The 20400-nt window shown below is 39.5% G+C and overlaps 1 protein-coding gene across 2 annotated transcripts in view; it reads left to right on the top strand.

The window, feature by feature from the left end:
* The window catches only part of TFEC (transcription factor EC), an 80951-nt gene that overhangs the window by 38084 nt on the left and 22467 nt on the right, over positions 1-20400 (top strand). The window contains exons 1-3 of one of the 2 annotated variants that reach the window (XM_069976348.1): positions 13684-14463; positions 15341-15583; positions 19767-19862. In XM_069976348.1, coding sequence (XP_069832449.1) covers positions 14431-14463; positions 15341-15583; positions 19767-19862 — 372 coding nt within the window. In that variant the 5' untranslated portion in view covers positions 13684-14430. Of the gene's footprint in view, positions 1-13683; positions 14464-15340; positions 15584-19766; positions 19863-20400 lie in introns of those variants that run through there. The other variant, XM_069976354.1, reaches the window with a different exon arrangement.

The raw sequence follows: 20400 nt of genomic DNA, 5'->3' as shown, positions 1-20400 counted from the left end.
AAGGTGTAACTGGCTTGGCAGTGGCTGTGAGACTTTCCTACCTCTGTTTCCAGAATGTGGAGCAGACCGGACCAGCACCAGCTCAGCTTCAGACTCATATAGTACAGGGCCGTCTTACCCATTGGGCATGGTAGGCGGCTGCCCGGGGGCCCTTTTGTCTTAGGGGGCCCCTGCCCTCTGGGACATACCTGTATTTTTCGCTTTATAAGACGCACTTACAAAACTAAGTGCGTCCTATAAAGCGAAGACGGCTCCCAATTAGTGCCGAGCACCGCAAGGAAGCCGTCCCGCCCGCCCTCTCTATTGCCACTCACTATGCATATGCATAGTGAGCGGCCCTGAGCGACGGGAGACATCAGCGGCTGGGGCCGCCGGACAGGTGAGTTCCGGGCCCGCCCCTTCTATCGCCGCCCAGCTGAGCCAATCAGAAGCCCAGGAAAGTGCAATGAGCAACACTTTCCTGGGCTTCTGATCAGCTCAGCTAAGCGACGATAGAAGGGGCGGGCCCCTCACCTGTCCGGCGGCCCCAGCAGCTGATGTCTCCCGTCAGCGCGCTCCCGTAATCCTCCAGGAACAGGCAGAGGGGTACAGAGACGCTGCCTGTGTCCCGGATGTGTTGTGCAGCCTCTATCATTCATGATAGAGGCTGCAGGACATTTCCGGCACAGGCAGTCTCTCTGTACCCCGCTGCCTGTGCCGGAGGATGATGGGAGAGGAGCTGCTGGGGCCGGCGGATGGGTGAGTAACTGGTTTGTTGTTTTGAGGGGCACTGGCTACTATGGGGGCACTGGCTACTATGGGGGCACTGGCTACTATGGGGGCACTGGCTACTATGGGGGGCACTGGCTACTATGAGGGGCACTGGCTACTATGGGGGGCAACAGGCTACTATGGGGGGCACTGGCTACTATGGGGGCACTGGCTACTATGGGGGGCACTGGCTACTATGGGGGGCAGTGGCTACTATGGGGGGCAGTGGCTACTATGGGGGACACTGGCTACTATTAGGGGCACTGGCTATTATGGGGGCACTGGCTACTATGGGGGGCACTTGCTACTATGGGGGGCACTGGCTACTATGTGGGGCACTATATGGGGTGATTGGCTACTATGGGGGCACTATATGTGAGCATTGGCTACTATGTGTGGCACTATATGTAAAGATGTGGGGGATTTGATGGCGGCGGTTGGGGGGGCCCAATTCGCACCTCTGCCCAGGGGCCCATAATGCTGTTAAGACGGCCCTGATATAGTACACAATGATATGAATGAGGATTGTTTATTCAACTGGATACAGCAATAATGGATGATAAAATACTGTAGTTACTGATGCTGATGTGGAAGAAAATTGCTGAGGCTATTGCTGGTCAGAAATGGATGCCTTCACAAGCCCAAGAACGAGTGTACTCCCTGTCTCACAGTGAGGACCAAAATGGTACCTCAGAGCAGGTTGCTAGGAGACAGACCTGTGAAAACACACCCAGTTTGAAAAAACTTAATCAAAACGAACAAGAGTGAGCAGATACAAATTTTGTCCAGCAAATGCAGCATAGGAAACAAACAATGCATAGAATAGACAATAAAAATGAATGTAGAGCTATAAAATAATATGAACAGCTGAAAAACTGTATATAAGGGAAGAACAGCACATAAACTGCCAGGATCGTTGGAAGATGGTGTCAGCTACAGATGGCACTCCCATGTATATACATACTAAAAATGTTGGCAAGGGGCTAGGGGCATAGCTATTACATTTACATTTGTTTAGGATGGCTCCTCTGACACGCCCCTGATTAAGTCTCTGGGTCCCTGGTCACTCACAGCAGTGATTGGCTGAGCAGGCTGTCAGTAAGCAGGGACCCAGAGACTCAATCAGGAACGCAGCGAGGGAGCGTGGACAGTTATGCAATTGTCCTTTACTTGCTTTACCAGCAGTTAATTAGTAAAAGATGGCTTTCACCACATTCTCGCAGGGGAATGAAAATCCTCTGCAAGCATGCAGGGCCATAGACTATAACGATACTTAGGGTCCTATTCCACGGGACGATTATCGTTAAATCGTTCAAATCTAAACGGTAATCATATGTTTGAATAGCAGTTAACGATTAACGACCGAAATAGAAATCCTTGATTGTTTAAGACCTGGACCTATTTTTATCATTGCTCATTCGCAAATAGTTTGCATTGAATAAGATGTCATTCGGTCGTTCGCAGTAGTGACGAACGCAATAGCGACGATCATAAATAACGATTATCGTTCCATGTAAATGGGTGAACGATTTCAGGTCTTTGGCAATAGCAGACGTTTGGATCATTTATCGTTAACAATTATGCGAAAGATAATTGTCCCGTGGAATAGGGCCCTTAGTATCGCAGTAGATTTGCCACAAAACGCACAGCTTGAAATCTGCTGCGAACTCATTACATGTATCAGTAAAATTGTGTATGGCATAAAACAATAAAGAGTATTGACTTCCATAAATTATGTTATAGTGATGCTATTAAGTACATTTTGTATGTTAATTTAACACATTCCAAAACAATAAGTATTCAGTTAAACACACATGCTTACTTAAATTGTTTCTTTTGTAGCTTGTTCAACAAACTCCACATGGAAGATTCTTTACTATTTCTATGCAGGCCTCATATTTCACACTTTTTCCTTTACATTGGAATTCACGTGAACAATTAGGGACAAGTATAAATTGTCATGCTTTTTAACTGGTATAGATTGTGTTGTCATAACATATTCAGACTTATTATAATAATATTTCCTAAACTATGCTAACAACATTTGGGGGGTACTGAGAGATCAGTAGTATGAAGGCCTATTTGCAGGCAATGCTTCACGTGTGATTGTATGCAAATTAGCTCTTCTCCAGAAAGAAGAAGTAATATAGTCACCTGCAGGGGCATAACTACCACTATAGCAGCCATAGCGGCTGCTATGGGGCCCGCCGCATCAAGGGGTCCCATGGCCTGCTCCTGCAATACACTGGGCCCCCTGAGCCGTCATCATTTGCAGCACGGGGTGGCCCTGCTGGTCTCCTGGGTTTTGCAAATGTCCCTTTAACTGCAAGCACTCCTAACCAGAGCTAGCAGTTATGTAGTTATGACTTCACTTGACCGTTTAGTGGTCAGTCGGGGGGGGGGGGGGGGCAATCAAAAGTTTGCTATGGGGCCCAGCCATGTCTAGTTACGCCCCTGTTAACCTGCCTTGTCTTCAGTAGCATCTCTCTCCCTTCACGGTGCATTATGGCTACCAGCTTCATTGTCAGGAGAACTGGTCAGCATTATTACATTTAACATTAGAACACACAGAGGGAGATTTATCAAATATGGTGTAAAGTGAAACTGGCTCAGTTGCCCCTAGCAACCAATCACATTCCACCTTTCATTCCTCACAGACTCTTTGGAAAATGAAAGGTGGAATCTGATTGGTTGCTAGGGGCAACTGAGCCTGTTCCACTTTACACCATGTTTGATAAATTTCCCCCATAAGGTTCTGCCTTTGGCAAGTGCATGTAAATGAGATTTTTCTGGCTTATAATCCTGCCAAAGTGCAAAATTGCTGATTTTTGGTCACATTAAATCCAGAAAAATGGTAATGAAAAGTGATCAAAAAGTCGCATATACGCAAGCTATCGATAGAAAGTACAGATCATGGCCAAAAAATTACACTTCACACAGCCCCATTGATAAAAAAAAAAAAAGTAATAGAAAATTTTAAACACATTTAGTTTTTTTTTTTTACTATGCCAAGTGAGTTGGCATAGTAGCTTCCTTCATTATTTATACAGGACTATGAATTTAGTTTTGTTATATAAAAATAAAACCAATTGACAACTTCTTGAAAAATGATTTGTAAAGAAAACGTACTAACTTACTTTACAAATAGTTACAGTATGTGGTAACAGTTCATGCAAATAATGCAAGAAAGGAGCATTTTTATTGGTTTATATCAAGCCTACGACTACATACTGTACATCAGTATCCAAAATTGTAGCAATCATCTGTGGCTCTTCAGTACTGTTCCCTGTTAAATCTAAATTAGTAATGTAAGACGCTGAACCAAATATAGTTTCCATTTTTCTTTTTCATTCATGAAAAATTTGATGTTGTAGAATATGAATCTTTTCTTACATGAATATAAAATAGAAGAGACGTTAATATATAAATACAAATCTAAAAATAGGGACATTAAGTCATTGCAAAAGTCTATAAATACTTATATAGTTTATTTCTAATAATCCGTGTCTGGCATGACTGCTAATGTAATATTTTGTGTCATACTCCATCATTTATAGCTGTTTGAGTTATTTTAGGTCATTCATTTACCAAAATAGAGAAGGCGCTGGTAAATATGGGAGATATTTAAAGCTTGACCTTTGTAAAAAAAGGAGGCAGTGCAGCTGCCGTTTTAATCAGTTGATCCTCAAAAGAACTGAACTTCAGAAAGTTTTTTTTTCCCCATTAACAATAAATGAACAGGATGAGTGCAAATCAATTTACTTTTATCATATATATGTACATATATTAAAATGCTATTATATTTACCACAGTGATAATAACACTCCATTGGCATTACTCATCTCAAAATGACAGAGGAAGAGGACAGTATGTAGCTGTTTTTGTTTATAGCAGACACATGATTATTTTTTGTTTTGCTTGGGCCTGTGGTTGGCAATATATGCACTTTGTGGTAGTACTCATTAACAGTGAGGCATTGTTACAAACTACTTTTACTATATTACAACCTACTGATAACCTCTAGGCTAAGCAGCCAGATGTGTTGCATTCGTAGCCTTGCCAAATAAGTGTCAAATAAGAGGCTTCAGACTTGGAGACTGGTTTTACAACCATCTGATAATCCATTGTGCTATTATGATCATGGGCATAACTAAAAATTGCTGGGCCCCATAGCAAACTTTTGATTGTCCCTTTCCCTCCGATTGACCACAAACTGATCATGTGTAGTCATAACATTTAACATTTAACTGCAAGTGCTCATCGGGAGTGCTTGCAGTTAAAGGGACATTTACAGATCCCAGGACACTTGCTCTGCCAACAAGTGCTGCAAATGATGACTGCTCAGGTTGCCCAGTGTGTTGCAGGGGTGGGCAACTGGGTGCCCTGATTCCACGGACCCCGTCACAGCCGCTATGGTGATAGTTATGCCCCTGACTATGCTAGCACTAAGTGGGTGCTGACTGTATTTGGAGCACCTTTGGAATGTATTTTAGGCATTTTTTTTGGTTAACCCTATTATAAATGCGCCCTAGTGTAATCTATGGGAAACTTTGGTAGCCACTGCATAGGGGAATTGTTTCTAGTGCTATTCTGAAGATGGTATTGTGGTTAGCATTAAAAGTAGGAACAGTTGAATCATAATATAGTTTATGGAGTAACTAGTGCCATATGATGCCTCTCTAAGGCGCTGTATTCTCTCCTGGGCACAGTCCAACCAGAGGGAAATTCGTGCGTTATCGCACACTACAGTTTTGTCAAAAAGATAAAACTATATAGTATATTTTATATTCTTAAATAAAACTACACTACAAATGGAATAAAAAAAACCATCATGCCTCACGTAAATGACACAGCGATCAGCTGACGAACAAGCAAATATGTAGATCATGCAGGCCTATAAATCATTATCTGCCAGTAATAAAAGTGAAGGGCTGCATGCAGGATCTAAAGATTTAAAGGGTCCTTTTAATGCACACTGGCTGACTTGTACAAAGTGAATCAGCACTTATATCAGCACTCACTCATATCAGCACTCATTTCAGCACTCATATCAGCACTTACATTTAAAAGCATCCTTGCTCAATTAAATAACACATATAGCTCTGTTCTGTGTAGATAAAACTTTTTTGTTGTTGTAATACATGACTTTAGATTTTTTTCACAGCAATTAATATACTATTATGCCTACTAACCCCTTTTAACACCATGATGTACAGTTGCATTGTGGTGCCAGGGCATATGGGGGGTGGGTGGGCGGTCACTACGTGACCCCTCTTTATATCGGCCAGCTTCAGCAGTCGGTGGCCGCCGCTAGTAACCAGCATGGTGCAATCCTCTGTGCTGGCTACTTAAACTTAACCATTTAAATGTCATTGTCACTTACAGCGGCATTAGAATGGTGTTTGAATGCCTTCCCTGGTGGCCCAGTGGCCAGATCGGCTCACCACCATGCAATCTGATCCATTATACTTTACGGCCAGGGCCTCTTCTGTGTTTCCATGTGGTCCTTGAATTGATGAAGGTAGCTGCTGAGGGCAGCTTGAAGCAATTGAGTGCAGATTCAATGAATAAATGCAGTACATATGATCTGTATTTATCCCTATGAGCAATCATGGGTTTGCTAAGGGGACAATAAAAGTCTGTTAAAAAAAAAAAATATATATATATATATATATATTTATTTATGTTTTTTAAAATATCAATGTATCCCATCCCATATTAAAAAATATGCTCAGGTGTGGAGCATCAGTTGGGACTCCAGTGGGGGCTAGGACTCCAGTATGCTCCCCTGTGTGTCCTTCCTTGCCTGCGATGGAGCCTCACTATCTGAGTGTCTTTTCACCTACAATTTATCCTTGTTTTCTGATTCTGGCTTTTGGCTTACTGACTTCCCTTTTGTCATTTTTTACTGCACCGACTGGCTGTTATCGAACTAGATTTCTGACCAGGAGTTATTGTGCTTATTTGTCTTGTCTGCATTTTGTGTTTCACCTGTTCAGGCCAGGGACTGTCGCCCAGTTATCTGCTGCCACTTCGGGCAGTTGCAGTGGTAAGCAGGCAGTGTTAGCGGGCGGGTGTAAGTACTAGGGCATCACCTGTCTTATGTCCACCAGTCCTATTCCTGACACATATTTGATATCACCACATGTGGAATGATCGTAGCTATTAAATTATTACATACCTGATCTTGCGCGGTAATCTTTATAAGTGCAAGAAAACCCACAAAAAGTACAAAATTTCTTTTCTTTATTTCACTGCAAAAATGTTTTTGTTTTCCCTACATATTTTATGGGAAAATGAAGATTGCTATTACAAGTAAAATTAGTTTAGCAAAAAAATAAAAGCTTGTATAGGTCTGTAGGTGAAAAAAGAGATATGGCCTTTTAACCCCTAGACGACTTAGGATGTACCGGTACGTCCTGGAAGTCTGTCCCCAGACAACCCTGGACGTAACGGCACTTCCTGAGCTATGAATCAGCGGAGCGGAGCGCGCTTCATAGCAGGTGGGGGCCGGCTGCAATTAGCAGCCGGAACCTCACCGTTAATGACACGCTGCAGTGATCGCGCTGCAGCGTGACATTAACTCCTTAAACAGCCGCAGCGTTTAAGTGTAAGTGACAGGGGGAGTCCCCTGTCACTTACCGATCGGGACCCCCGCAGTGTGACTGCGGGGGTCACGATCATTAAAACGGACCACAGGAGTTCTCTTGCCTGCCTCCTTGCAGTCCGATCGGCGCTCTGGTCACTGAGGCTGCACAGGCAGGCTCAATGAGCAGAGCGCCGATAACACTGATCAATGCTAGCAATGATCAGTGTGTAAAATGAAACTAATGAATGTACAAGTCCCCCAAAGGAACTTAAAATGTATATAAAAAAAAAGTTAAAATCACTAACACACTACCCCAAAGCTCCTCTCCCAATAAAAGTCTAAATCACCCCCATTTCCCATTATATAAGTAAAACATATAAAAATAAATAAATAAACATATAATATACCGTAGCGTGCGTAATTGTCCGATCTATTAAATTATAACAAGCGTCATTGCGAACGGTGAACGGCGTACACGAAAAGAGGGAAAAAAGTGTGCGGATTACCGATTTTGTTACATTATATATAAAAAAAATAATAAAAAGTGATCAAAACGTCCGATCTTCACAAATATGGTATTATTAAAAACTAGAGATCAAGGCGGAAAAAATGACACCCCATACAGCCACGTAGGTGAAAAAATAAAACTGTTATAAGCGTCACAATAGGCCCATTTTATTAATATTTAATTTCCAAAAAAAAGGATTTCATTAAAAAAAATATATAACATTAGAGAATCTGTGTAAACCTGCATATGGTTGTGTTTGGACTGACCTAAAGAATAATGGTATCATGTCGCTTTTACCGTATAGTGCATTACGTAGACACAGGAACCCCCCAAACGTTACCATATTGCATTCTTTTTTTCGATTTCACCTATTTATATCTTCATAAATAATAAATTTGGGATTCCGTCATACATGTTATGGTAAAATGAAAGACGCCATTACAAAGTACAAGTAGTCCTGTAACAAACAAGCACTTACATGGCTTGTAGATAGAAAACTGAAAGTGCTAGAGCTCTTAGAAGGGGAGGAGGGAAAAACGAAAGCGCAAAGATCTAAATTTGAGCGGTCCACTGGGTCATTTTGGGCCTGGTCCTCAAAGGGTTAAACACAAGGAGTAAAAAAAAATGAAAGTTCAAAAACGAAAACTGACTGTGACATAAAGGGGTTAATACATTAAAATGTTAAAGATTTTTTATTTCTCTATATGTATTATTTAACATGAACCCTGTGGACTGACATCAATTTTACAAATTGCACCAAAATGCTTTTCTGCCATGTAGAAATAAGAACGAAAATCAACTTTCTAGTTAGGGCATTGTGTCAACAACTGATCTACCTAGTAGATAAAAGACATTCTTTTAGATGGGAAATGCCAGTGACATGGATTTAGCCTAATTCAAAATGTAAACTGGTATGGCTTGACCGAACAGCCTTAGACACTTAATTTGCTGCCCCAATTGAAGCTGAAGAATCCCAAAAATGTAAATTCCTACATATTTCCACTTTTTAAAAAGACAATTCCTCCAGCCCTGCTCCTTTCTCTCTCTAATAAGGTTTAAAATACAGGTTAGGCGTTTTCCTAAGCTTTAAGTATAGTGTTTGTGATAACAAATGACATGTAAACCAATCATTGTGTAAGGGAATCAAGCCTCTGTGATATTATTCTGGATTTCTCAGAGGCACTGAATGTCTTGAGGTATATACTGTATGTTCCAGATAACATGACTACTTGGTTCTATCATCCACAGGTCATACTTTTTATTCGCAACCTAAGCAAAAAAATAAATAAAAAAAATTTAACAATTCCTTTTTTTCTAGCCATTGTTAATTGAAATTTTAGGGTATAAACCCACACACCGTATACGCAGCTTATTTACTGCTGCGATACGCAACAAATACGCAGCAGATTAGATCTAAATAACTGGACACAGCATCAAATCTGCACCACCAAATCTGCTTCAAATCTGCTGCGTTTTTGCTGCGTATCTGCTGTGTATACGGTGTGTGGGTTTGTACCCTTAAAGTGATATTTACACCTGCATATTTTTAGTCTAATGTCTTTTGTTTACAAGTCAATAATTTAAATGATTTTATGCTTTGTCAGCCAGGAGAGAGGACCTATTTGTTTTTTTTTTCCTTCCAGGAATTTTGCAAAACTCTTCTTATAGTTAGTGGCTACCCCAGAATGTAACACATTGATGGATTTAAGAAGTTTAGAAGATGTCATGGTTTTCTTTAAATGCATAAATCATGATGTTGCTCTTTCTTGGAAGAAAAAAAACCCAAAAAGATAACTTTAACCCCTAGGCGAACAAGGACATACTGCTACGCCATGGGTGCCTGTCCCCAGACGACCCTGGGCGTACCAATACGTCCTTTGCTATGGAGGTGGGGGCCGGCCGGAGGTGGGGGCAGTGGGCAGCCCGGCCCTCACCGTTAATGACAGGCTGCAGCATGTTATTAACCCCTTAAACACCACGATCGCAACGCGACCGCAGCATTTAACTGTAAGTGACAGAGGCAGTCCCGATCGACTGTGGGGTCCCAATCGCTGTATTGGACCACCGGAGGTTTCTTACCTTCCTCTGTGTGGTCCGATCGGCAATCTGCTCATTGAGTCTGCCACAAGCAGGCTCAATGAGCAGAACGCCTATAACACTGATCAATGGCATAGCATTGTACAGTGTTTGCAATCTAATGATTGCAGTTAAAAGTCCCCCAGGGGGACTTAAAATGTGTAAAAAATAAAAAGTAAAAATGTTTTTATAAATACCCCAAAGCCCCTCTCCCAAATCAATGTTTAAATCACCCCCCTTTCACATGATATAATTAAAACATGTAAAAATAAATAAATAAACAAACATAAATATAGCATGCGTAGTTGTCCGATCTATTAAAATCTAACAATCGTCATTGCGAACAGCGTAAATGAAAAGAGGGAAAAAGCGCTAGCATTACTAATTTTGTTTGTTACATTATATATATAAAAAAATGTATTAAAAATGATCAAAACATCCAAGCTACACACATATGATAATAATAAAAACTAGAGATCATGGCGCAAAAAATGACACCCCATACAGCCCCATAGGTGAAAAACTTAAAGCGTCACAACAGACCCATTTTATTAATAATTAATTGCAAAAAAAAAAGGATTTAATAAAAAAAATATATAACATTAGAGAATCTGTGTAAACCTGCATATGGTTGTGTTCGGACTGATCTATAGAATAATGGTTTCATGTTGCTTTTACCATATAGTGCATTATGTAGACACAGGAACCCCCCAAAAGTTACCATACTGCATTCTTTTTTTTACGATTTCACCAATTTTTATCTTCATAAATAATATTTTTAGTGTTCCATACATGTTATGGTAGAATTAAAGATTCCATTACAAAGTACAACTACTCCCGTAAAAAACAAGCCCTTACATGGCCCTGTAGATAGAAAACGGAAAGTGCTAGAGCTAAAAACGCTAAAATGATAATTTGCGCAGTCCTCAAAGGTTTAAAGGAGAAGTCCACAGTCTGAATTTTTCCCCCCACTCAGGCAGTCAGCAGCCAAAGTGGTGTCCTGCCTTGGCTGCTAACTGGCTGAGCAGGGAAGACCGGGAACTGTAGTGGGGGACAGCGGACTCCTGTGCTGGAGTTGGTGAGGTAGGGCCATGTTGTTATGTTTATCTGACGACCCCAGACTTCTCCTTTAATGTCTTAAATCAATACAATAGATTAAAAAAGTTTATCTAAGTTTTGTTTTATATAGAGTTTATGTGAGTAGTATAGCAGATGTCTAGAAGCTCACACACTGACAATTGAATAAGAGTCTGTAGACCTAATCTGAACTGTCAGCAGTCAGTATAACAGAGTTCTAAGAACCTGACTAAGCAGGACAGGTCTCATTATATTTATCACACCATTGTCTTGCAGAGTCAGCTTTCTCAGTACAGTATGTATAAAACTAGTTGTTCTAAGACTGTAACAACACTTTCATTAGACATGACAGTAAAACTATTCATAAAAACCAAATATAATATGCTATAAAGGAATATTGTAAAAGGTATTAATATCAAGGACTATGCTTACTGCAAACAAAGGGTCTCACATGTTGCACAGGCTCCCATTTTGCACAAAAATTTACAGGCTTTTTACCAGTGTGGGTGACATTTTCCAAGTGGACAGGAAGAGAGTTGTGGCTTTGTGTAAAGAGAGTGTGGCCTTCTCATGTGGCATAATAAGTAGCTGAAATCTCGGCCAGCTGACAGCTGGCATATATTCTGAGTCTGCCAGATGCACATAAATGTGCTAGATTTATGGTATGCATTACTAAATCCAGTGCAGCAGAAACAGGTCTACGATTAAAGGTGCCCCCTCTTCCCTTACCCAAGGAGCAGTGTTGATCCTTACCCTGCAGCCCCCTTCTGTTAGCAGGTGGTGCTGCCTATGGCAGCCTCTACAAATAGCCTCATGACAGAAGCGCCTCTAAGTGGTTGGCAGATCAGTAAGGAAGTATATGAAATTTAATTCTAAGATTATGATAAAGCTACGGAATCAGGGAGGAATTTCAAGTGGAGTTTGCGCCGCGGACTCCTCTTGAAATTCTGCCTGTCCCATTGATTCAATGGGATTTCTTAAGCTCAATCCGCCATCCGCCCAAAGAATTGACATGTTTAGCATATTCACAAAAACTGATATTTATTAAGAACAAGGCAGTAAATTTTCCAGTAAAGGGCACTATTGGACAACACAGGACATAAATGTATTCTAATTCATGTTTTCGACAACCAGACACCACCATATCTAGACAGTGGAGCATGATATGTTGCTAATTATTCTTGTTTTAGTATCACACATGATTTCCCCCATACAGTGGTATTGAACTATAAATATTTCTCAATTGTCTTTGCAAGTTTAAAATTCCCACTCTTCTATATGGAACTGATGCAAGAGAAACATTCTGTTTTTTTCTTGGTGCTTAAAGAGTTTAGGCAGGATTAGAAATAGGCTATGTTCACACAACGTTTTTTCAGCTCCGTTTAAAATGACGTCCTTGACGTCCGTTATTTAGTTGCCTGACCTCCCCTTAGTGCACTGATGGGTGTTTGCACATTATTCTAGTTTGGTTACTAATCGGCCGTTGGATGGGGCTTAATTGAAAAGTCCATTGAATTTAATTGCAAAAATGGAGACAGAACGGTGACAAAAGGAAAACTGTGTGTGAACTACAAATAAAAAACGTCCACTGTTTGCAAAAGACATCCGAAAATGTTCATGTTGATTATTTTGACGTCCGCGGCAAAAAGGTCAGTTTTTCATTGCATTGTGTGCATTGGACGTCCGTCTTCCCATTGACGTCAATGCATTGCCAATGCAGTCGCAGTAAAAACAGACGTTGTTTTAAATATAAAAATCGGACGCCTTTACAATATTTTTGACGTTGTGTGAACATAGCCATACATTTATTTTTTATTTTTTGCAAATATACCTGTCAGGTTCTGTGCGTATTGCAAATCAGCTTCAGGCTAAGGCTATGTTCACAAACACACACACTATTTCTGTCAGTATTTTGGTTAGTATTTCTAGTCAAAAAAGACATACGCAGTTTCTGTGCTTTTGACACACTCTTCTTTTTGATTGAAAATATACTTACCAAAATATGCATGAACATAGCTTATAGGAAATTGGCTGCAATACCACGTACAAACTGAGGACAGGAATGGCACTTTTTGAATGAGAACAGCTGTACTTTTATATTTCTAGGCATTTATTCTAAGAGAAGTCCTAATATCTATTTAAACCAATTTGTCTTTAAAATGAAGGACATATATACAGTATGTCAGCTGTTCCTTACAACAAGGGGATTTTAAATATGACAAAGCTGCTGTTGGCACTAGTACTGTTAGGGGGTATTCATATGTTCTGTGCACGATCATAAATACGGACAATATGCTATGAAACAGAGTTTGGAGCTCCCAGCTTCATGATGATGTCAGGAGTTACAAAACAATTTAAATCTTTATATTAATATACTAATACAGCTGCATGGCTGTATCAGTACAGTAGTGCAAAGATTTCTGCTATTTCATTGCTTCTGGCATCATAATGATACACGATGCCGCGCGTTCTGCATTCTGGTCTGAAGCACATCTTCTGTGCGGACTGTAATCATAGAATGTGTGAACGCCTCCTAACTGCTTCAGGGATTTGATTTCCAGGTTACACTTTTTTTAAATTTTTTTAATAGAACTGATATATAGATTATATCATAAATGAAAGCAAAAACACACAAAAAAAAAATCACTGAAGAAATGTAAATCTATTTTGAGAGTCTAAACAATAAATGTCTGTTTTATGTGTATATTTTGTACATCTTTTATCTAGTACTACAGATGTTAAATAAAATGTTCAACACACATTACATTTCTATTGGAGATGCCAGCCCTAATATATTTCTTCACATTTTTTCTTTATTTTTTAAAGGGATAATTAAGTAATAGTAAAAATGTCAACTGACTAAGACGTAAAAGGCCAAATAACTAGTGCAAAGTGATGACAAAATATGCTTAATTTAAATGCAAATACTTCATGTGGATTACTGCTGCATGTTAATGTATGTTAGGGGAATTCTAAATAGATTGTATAATTGAAGCACAGCAGAGAGATAAATACGTGTTGTAAATCAAGCATTACTACCGATCATAATTAAGAGCATATTAAAAATACTCACACATGGGGCACTTGAGAGGAATTTATTACTACAAGTTTGCAATTAACCACTGAAAAAGCCCCACTGGACTAAGGATGCAAAACTCAATTGACAATACAGTTTATGTTGTATCTAGTATTCCTGTCGTGGTTAAATTAAAGGAATGTGACATCTACAAGAAACAGAGCTATTTGAAGTAACTGTCAATCTTTGCCATCAAAGGATGGCTTCATCGTAGCCAATTAGATCCTTTATCATGCTTAGTAAGATTATAAAGTCCTACTGAGTTCAAACATTGTCCCTATTGATCTGCAACCACCAGAGGACTGTGTGGTTGGTACCTCGATCGCTAGGACTGAGCTGAGATAGTTCTTCAAGATGCCTCATTTAGCTGACTGTTCATACTATGAGGTAAGGAGCAAAGCTTATATATTTGACAGTTTCTAAATAATGTTGGCTTTTTGACTACTTTTTTTTTCAAAAGAGATAAATGAAGAGGAAATGTAGCTACCTGCTTTATATATATATATATATATATATATATATATAGTTTCTTATGCTATTCAAGTCATTTACTACATAACTATTTGGAAGTACTGAGCAACTTTCGCATTAAGCACATCACTCATGTTACAACCTATTTGTGTGTGTGTATATATATATATATATATATATATATATATATATATATATTCTGTGTGTGTGTTCATTTTAGGTATGAGAATTCATAGTCATAGAAAGCCATAGTGAGATTTTTAACAGTGTTTTAGTATTTATGTAAACTTGCAAAAATATTGAAGGATGCAGTAAATGTATTAGCATGGTTGCGCAGGGCATAGTATATTTGATGGTCACCTAGTATGGACGACGTACATACACATCAATATTACATATATAATACAACATTTCTAGTAAATTGACCACATTTAAGTACACATGTAAACCCTTCCTATTTTTCTTGAATTTTTTGAACCATTGACGTAAGAAGTGTTGAAAAGAACACAGAATAAATTCACGGCATCCTATACCCGCCAATTCTCTGGTGCAATTTATAATAAAGATCTTGTGAATTTGGCTTCATAACCTTAATGTGTTTAAGCATTTATTATCAATACATTTTAAAAGGTTCTTTTTATCCATAAAGTATAATTCTGGTTAATATTACTTAGTATGTGTATGGCTCAGTATGTATTTTTAAGTGCATTTTCTGAGCCAACCCACCTTGACTGCATTTATTGCCTTTATAAAACTTTGTCCATAATGTTCAAAATGTTTTTTTGCATTATAGGTTCAAACACACCTGGAAAATCCAACAAAGTATCATTTGCAACAATCACAAAGACAGCAAGTAAAGCAATACTTAACAATTGGAACTAAGTTTTCAACCCAGGCGCTTTCCTATTCACATACTCAACCTGCAGGAATAACTCCACCACTACGAAATGGACATATGTCTCCTGTGGCGGAAAGCTGTACTCCAAATGGCACTGTATCTAAAATACTGACATTAGGGAATAACCATGAAAATGAGGTAAAAAAGTTACATTCTTAATACTTTACTTACAAAATATTTTTATAATGTTTACAATTATTATTATAGCACTATATTGATTGTCCATTTCAAAGCTAATATTTTTGTAGTAGCAATTATAGTTGGAAATGTGCAGTGAATCAATCATGAATAGTATTTCCCTATTTTATAATTGTGAATTAACAGTCTAAAAATAACACTTTTTTAAATATCCACATTCCTAAAAAGGGCATTCAAAAGATAACATTTTAACTTTTAAAAAGATTTTAAAAAATCACTCTATCTGCTCTGTACTTAAAGAAATGTAAAATTACATACTGCCTGGCCTAAATAGAACTGCCCGCTGTAATCAGAATGGAGCCTTATGGCCATATTAGACAGTCAAAATGGTGCACGTTTACAAAACCTATTACATAGCTTCATAATGTGTCTTATCATGGTTGGACATGTCACTAAATGGTAAGTTAGCAAACAAGCACAAAGAAGCAATAGCATTCTGCACCCTGTTAATGTAAAGTGTTTATATATATACATATATATATATATATATATATATATATATATATGTATATATATATATATATATGTGTGTGTGCCCCATGCATTAGCTTGTACAGAATTCTGTACATATATATCATTCAGGCCACATGGGCACAGAAGCTTACTGACAGCCCAACTCTAAATTCCTCATTCCCTGGATGTGATGGTCAGTAGCAACTGCAGAATCTAAGTGGACTGACAGAGGGAGAGGCCCCCTCTATCACCAATTTCCTAAGCAAAGACCTCCAGGGTTGCGATGGTTGTATATCCATTGGAGTATTGTAATATTCTCTACTGGGACTACATACAATAAGTTAATCTATTACTCTATGTTGTCCATGTGCTGTAGATTTTTACCTATTTATTTCACATAGGATGTGATAAATAGCATTACATTATACATGTGGAAATGGCAACTGCATTTCCCTTATGCACTTCACCTATTTATTTAAAGGTGTTTTTGATTAGCTGTCCCCATTCTCCCACACAATGCTACCAGGACTATTGGATAGAGAATAGTGGTTTCCCTAGTATTTGGATTGCAATCTGAATGCATATGGGGATACACACCCTAAGTGTAAAAACCTACAGTATATGGACTAGAGTGAGCTTGTCATGCACAATTCAAAAGTAGCACATGTATAGCTTCTTCTGAGTGCTGAAGCATCTCTATGCCTGTTTGCATCCCTGATGATTTCTCATTTTAGTATAAATTAGTATGGGTAGTTTTATATCTGGCATTTTATTCCTTGTCATGTGATTGCTTATTTTGTGATTCTGGGATTTCTAATTGAATATATAGGGAGAAAAAACACCAATACGCATATAGATATAGAGGGGAATTTATCAAGATGGGAGTACCTGTATGCCAGGCTTTCATGGATCCCCTCCTCTATGCCTCATGAAGGATTTACTAAGAGGCGCGTAGATTTCCTGAGCAGATGTAGGTTTCTGCTGTGATTTACACCTGCTGGTAGGCATAAACCATGATAAATCTAGCACAGGAGAAGGCCAAGCCTCCTCCTAGCCTTGCCACACCCCCGCCCATTGGGCAGGCAGAGCTTTGCTCAAAATCTGTGCCTTTTCCCTGGAGTATGCCAGGCATATTATTGATAAATCCTCCATGTAATATTTATTCAGCCATTTTTACCCTGCTAAAGAAGTCTATCTGCGGAAAAAATGCCAACATTTCTGTGAAAAAAATTCAAATGCAGAGCCTGGTAGGGGGAGCAGGGCATCTGTATGCCCACACTAGCCTTATGCTGGTGAAAGAATAACATTGTCATTGGAGTGCCTCTTTAAGAATACTGGCCGTAATTTATTAAGATAGGTTGTAAAGAACCCTACACCTTAGGGTTTTATCTTAACAAACCAACAGATTTATTAATGTGTCCCAAAGTCCTAATGCAAGTTTTTCACATGGGAAAACCAAAAACCAAATGATTTGAGAAAAAATGGGAAAACGTGATGGTTTATTTAATAAATATGTAGGTTATGGCGGGTTTTAAAGAAACACGCTCATGACATTCCCAGTTTTCGTTTTTAAAGAACAAAATGATGGGTGTAACATTTTTTTAGATTTCTGTGGTACAAAAGGTTACTAAATATGGTGAAACGTGAAAACAACAGGAAAAAAACTAGTAAAAAACTTCAATGTTCTGACGAAACAACATAACAACATTAGTAAATCAGCCCCATTGTGTCATAAGCCAATGTATACATCCTTGTTATTTATTGCAATTAAATATTACAATAAGTCTGTTAGGACTCGGGCCATGCCTTTTGCTCGGCGTCCATAGCAGCCAGACTGTTTCTCAGGTTTTGCTCTGCTCTGCTATTCCATGTGGTAGCAGAGCCCAGTGTTTCACTCTCTGGCTGATCAGCATAGGTGTTTTGAGTGTTCACTGATTATTGACTGACAGCTGACTTACCAGTTAGCTGTCTGTATCTGGGCAGGACCTGGAGCCTCAGCCCCAATCATGTCAGGGGCTGGGACTACAGGGTGCATAAGTATCCTCAGTTGTCTCATGTTCCTTGCCTGAGATACAGCCTGTTTCATAGTGTTCCTTGATCTAGCGGTTCTCCCTGCATTGTATTTTTGGTTACCTGACCTTTGGCTTTTGGACTTGACTATTCTCCTGGATTACGTTTTGTACTGCGCAGCCCTCCTGTTGCTGACTTGGACCTCTGACCTTTCTGTATTGTGTTGCGTTTGTCCTGTCTGTTGTTTTGTGTTCACACTATATAGGGTAGGGACCGCCGACAAGTTGTCCACTGTCGCTAGGACTGCTGTGGCAAGTAGGCAGATGCAGCGGGGCGGGTGCCAGTGTTAGGGCTGCACCTGTCCTTTGTCTTGCTGGTCCTATATATCCTGACAAAGTCATTGTAATATTTAAAGATATAAATGTACATTCATACCATAAAGAACTCTCTGTTTTAAGTTAAATTGAATATAAAAGAATAAAGAATTAAAAACATAAATTACAATAAGTCAAACACTACTGCCAGATATTGTGTAGATGACTTATACTTTAGTAATGGTGTTTCCTGACTCTCCTCAACTAGTCATGGCTAACAACTAATGAAAGACACACTATCTTTTCAAGATTGCATGGTCTACTGTGATTGGTATTGGTTTTAAATGCCCACAGGTGAACAAGAACCAAACGGTAAAAAGCTTTGAATGTACATTTTGTACCTTGCATGCACCATGTGTTTATTATGTTTGAAGGGGTATTCCTATTACATAATATATCATAAATGTCCCCTAGGTGCGGACCACACCTCTTGCCCCCTAATTGCCTGCCAACCCTCAAAAACAGCTGAGCTGGTACTTTTACATAATTTACAAAACTCCCATTAACAGTTGCACCACATGCAATGGTATTTACACGGCACAAGAAGCTACAGAAACAGTGCAGCTATTGCTGCCATGCTATTTAGGCAACTTACATTAAGGGTGCCCTCACACTTACCGGATGTGCAGCGGATTTGACGCTGCAAATTTGCAGCGAAATCCGCTGCGGATCCATTGCCAAGTATGAGAATACATACTCCATGCTCCGGCCTGCTTTGCGGGTTCCTGGTGTCTGCATGTCCCGCTAAGCCAATCAGTGCGCTGCCCCGCCGCTGATTAGCTGAGTGGGACGTCCAGCCGGGAACCCCCAAAGCAAGCCGGAGAAAGGAGCAGGTAATGTATGTTCTGGCCAGCAGGAGGTTAACTTATTGTATGTATTGCAGAAAAGAAAAGAACTAGCAATGGATATGCAGTGGATTTCACTGCGAATTCACAGCATGAAATCCACTGCAGATCTGGTACATGTGAAGCTACCCTAAAGAAGATGTATCCAATAGTTTTCTATGTGCTCCAAAGCCCACAGCCTGGGCTGTGGAGAACATAGCAGACATATATACCTAGCTTGCCTGCTTATCCACCATTGTTGGTTTCCCAACCTCAGAGAAGAATGAGAGATATTCAAATAGCATAAAACTGTTTCAGCTGCTTTCAACTTCTCTGCCACCCTCTGCAACCTCAAGCAGGGGATCAGGGAGCCCCCACTCTCCAGATAAATGCAGGCCCCCTTTAAGTAAATAAAGAAGAAGCAAATTTTTTCTTAAATACATTATTTTTTCTTTTCAACAGATGGAAGACGTTATTGATGACATCATTAGTCTGGAAACAAGTTTCAATGATGATGGCCTGAACTGTTCAGAACCTTCACTGCTAATGCCAAATAATGTAAGAGTTATATATCAATGCCTAGATATGTGGTAAAATAAAGACTTATTGCTTTACTCTTTACTATGGTAGCAGAGCCATAAGGTAAAATAGATGTGACTAGTCTAAGTTTAGATCACCCATTTGTTAACCTACTCTGTGCCAAAATTGTGTGCCTAAACCTTAGGGCCATTTTGTTGCACAATGTTGCATTTACACCAAGCCGCTTTCAGCAAGGTTCCCTTCTTGCACCACACGTGTTATGCTGGTACTTTGCAGCTAAGTCAGGAGTCATCTGACAAAGCAGCAAAGTGGCTGCATAGTGCATGGGGTATTCTCTACCCCCCTGTCTGTCTGGGTCCAGTTCCTACAAATCATACTAAACAGTGGTACCTTGGTTTAAAAGTAACTTGGATTAAGAGTGTTTTTCAAGAAGAGTTTTTTAAAATTGTAACTTGGTTTTGGAGCATTGCTTTGGTTTAAGAGCTCCCTGTACTGGGTGGGAGGGTGGGTGGGGGGAGGGGTATGGTCTGCATAGCGTGGTCTATAGCACTGCACT

Source organism: Dendropsophus ebraccatus, chromosome 1 (assembly GCF_027789765.1).
Source record: "Dendropsophus ebraccatus isolate aDenEbr1 chromosome 1, aDenEbr1.pat, whole genome shotgun sequence".
Taxonomy (NCBI): Eukaryota; Metazoa; Chordata; class Amphibia; order Anura; family Hylidae; genus Dendropsophus; species Dendropsophus ebraccatus.
The sequence above is the reverse complement of the archived record's forward strand: the minus strand, read 5'-3'. Positions and strand labels throughout refer to the sequence as shown.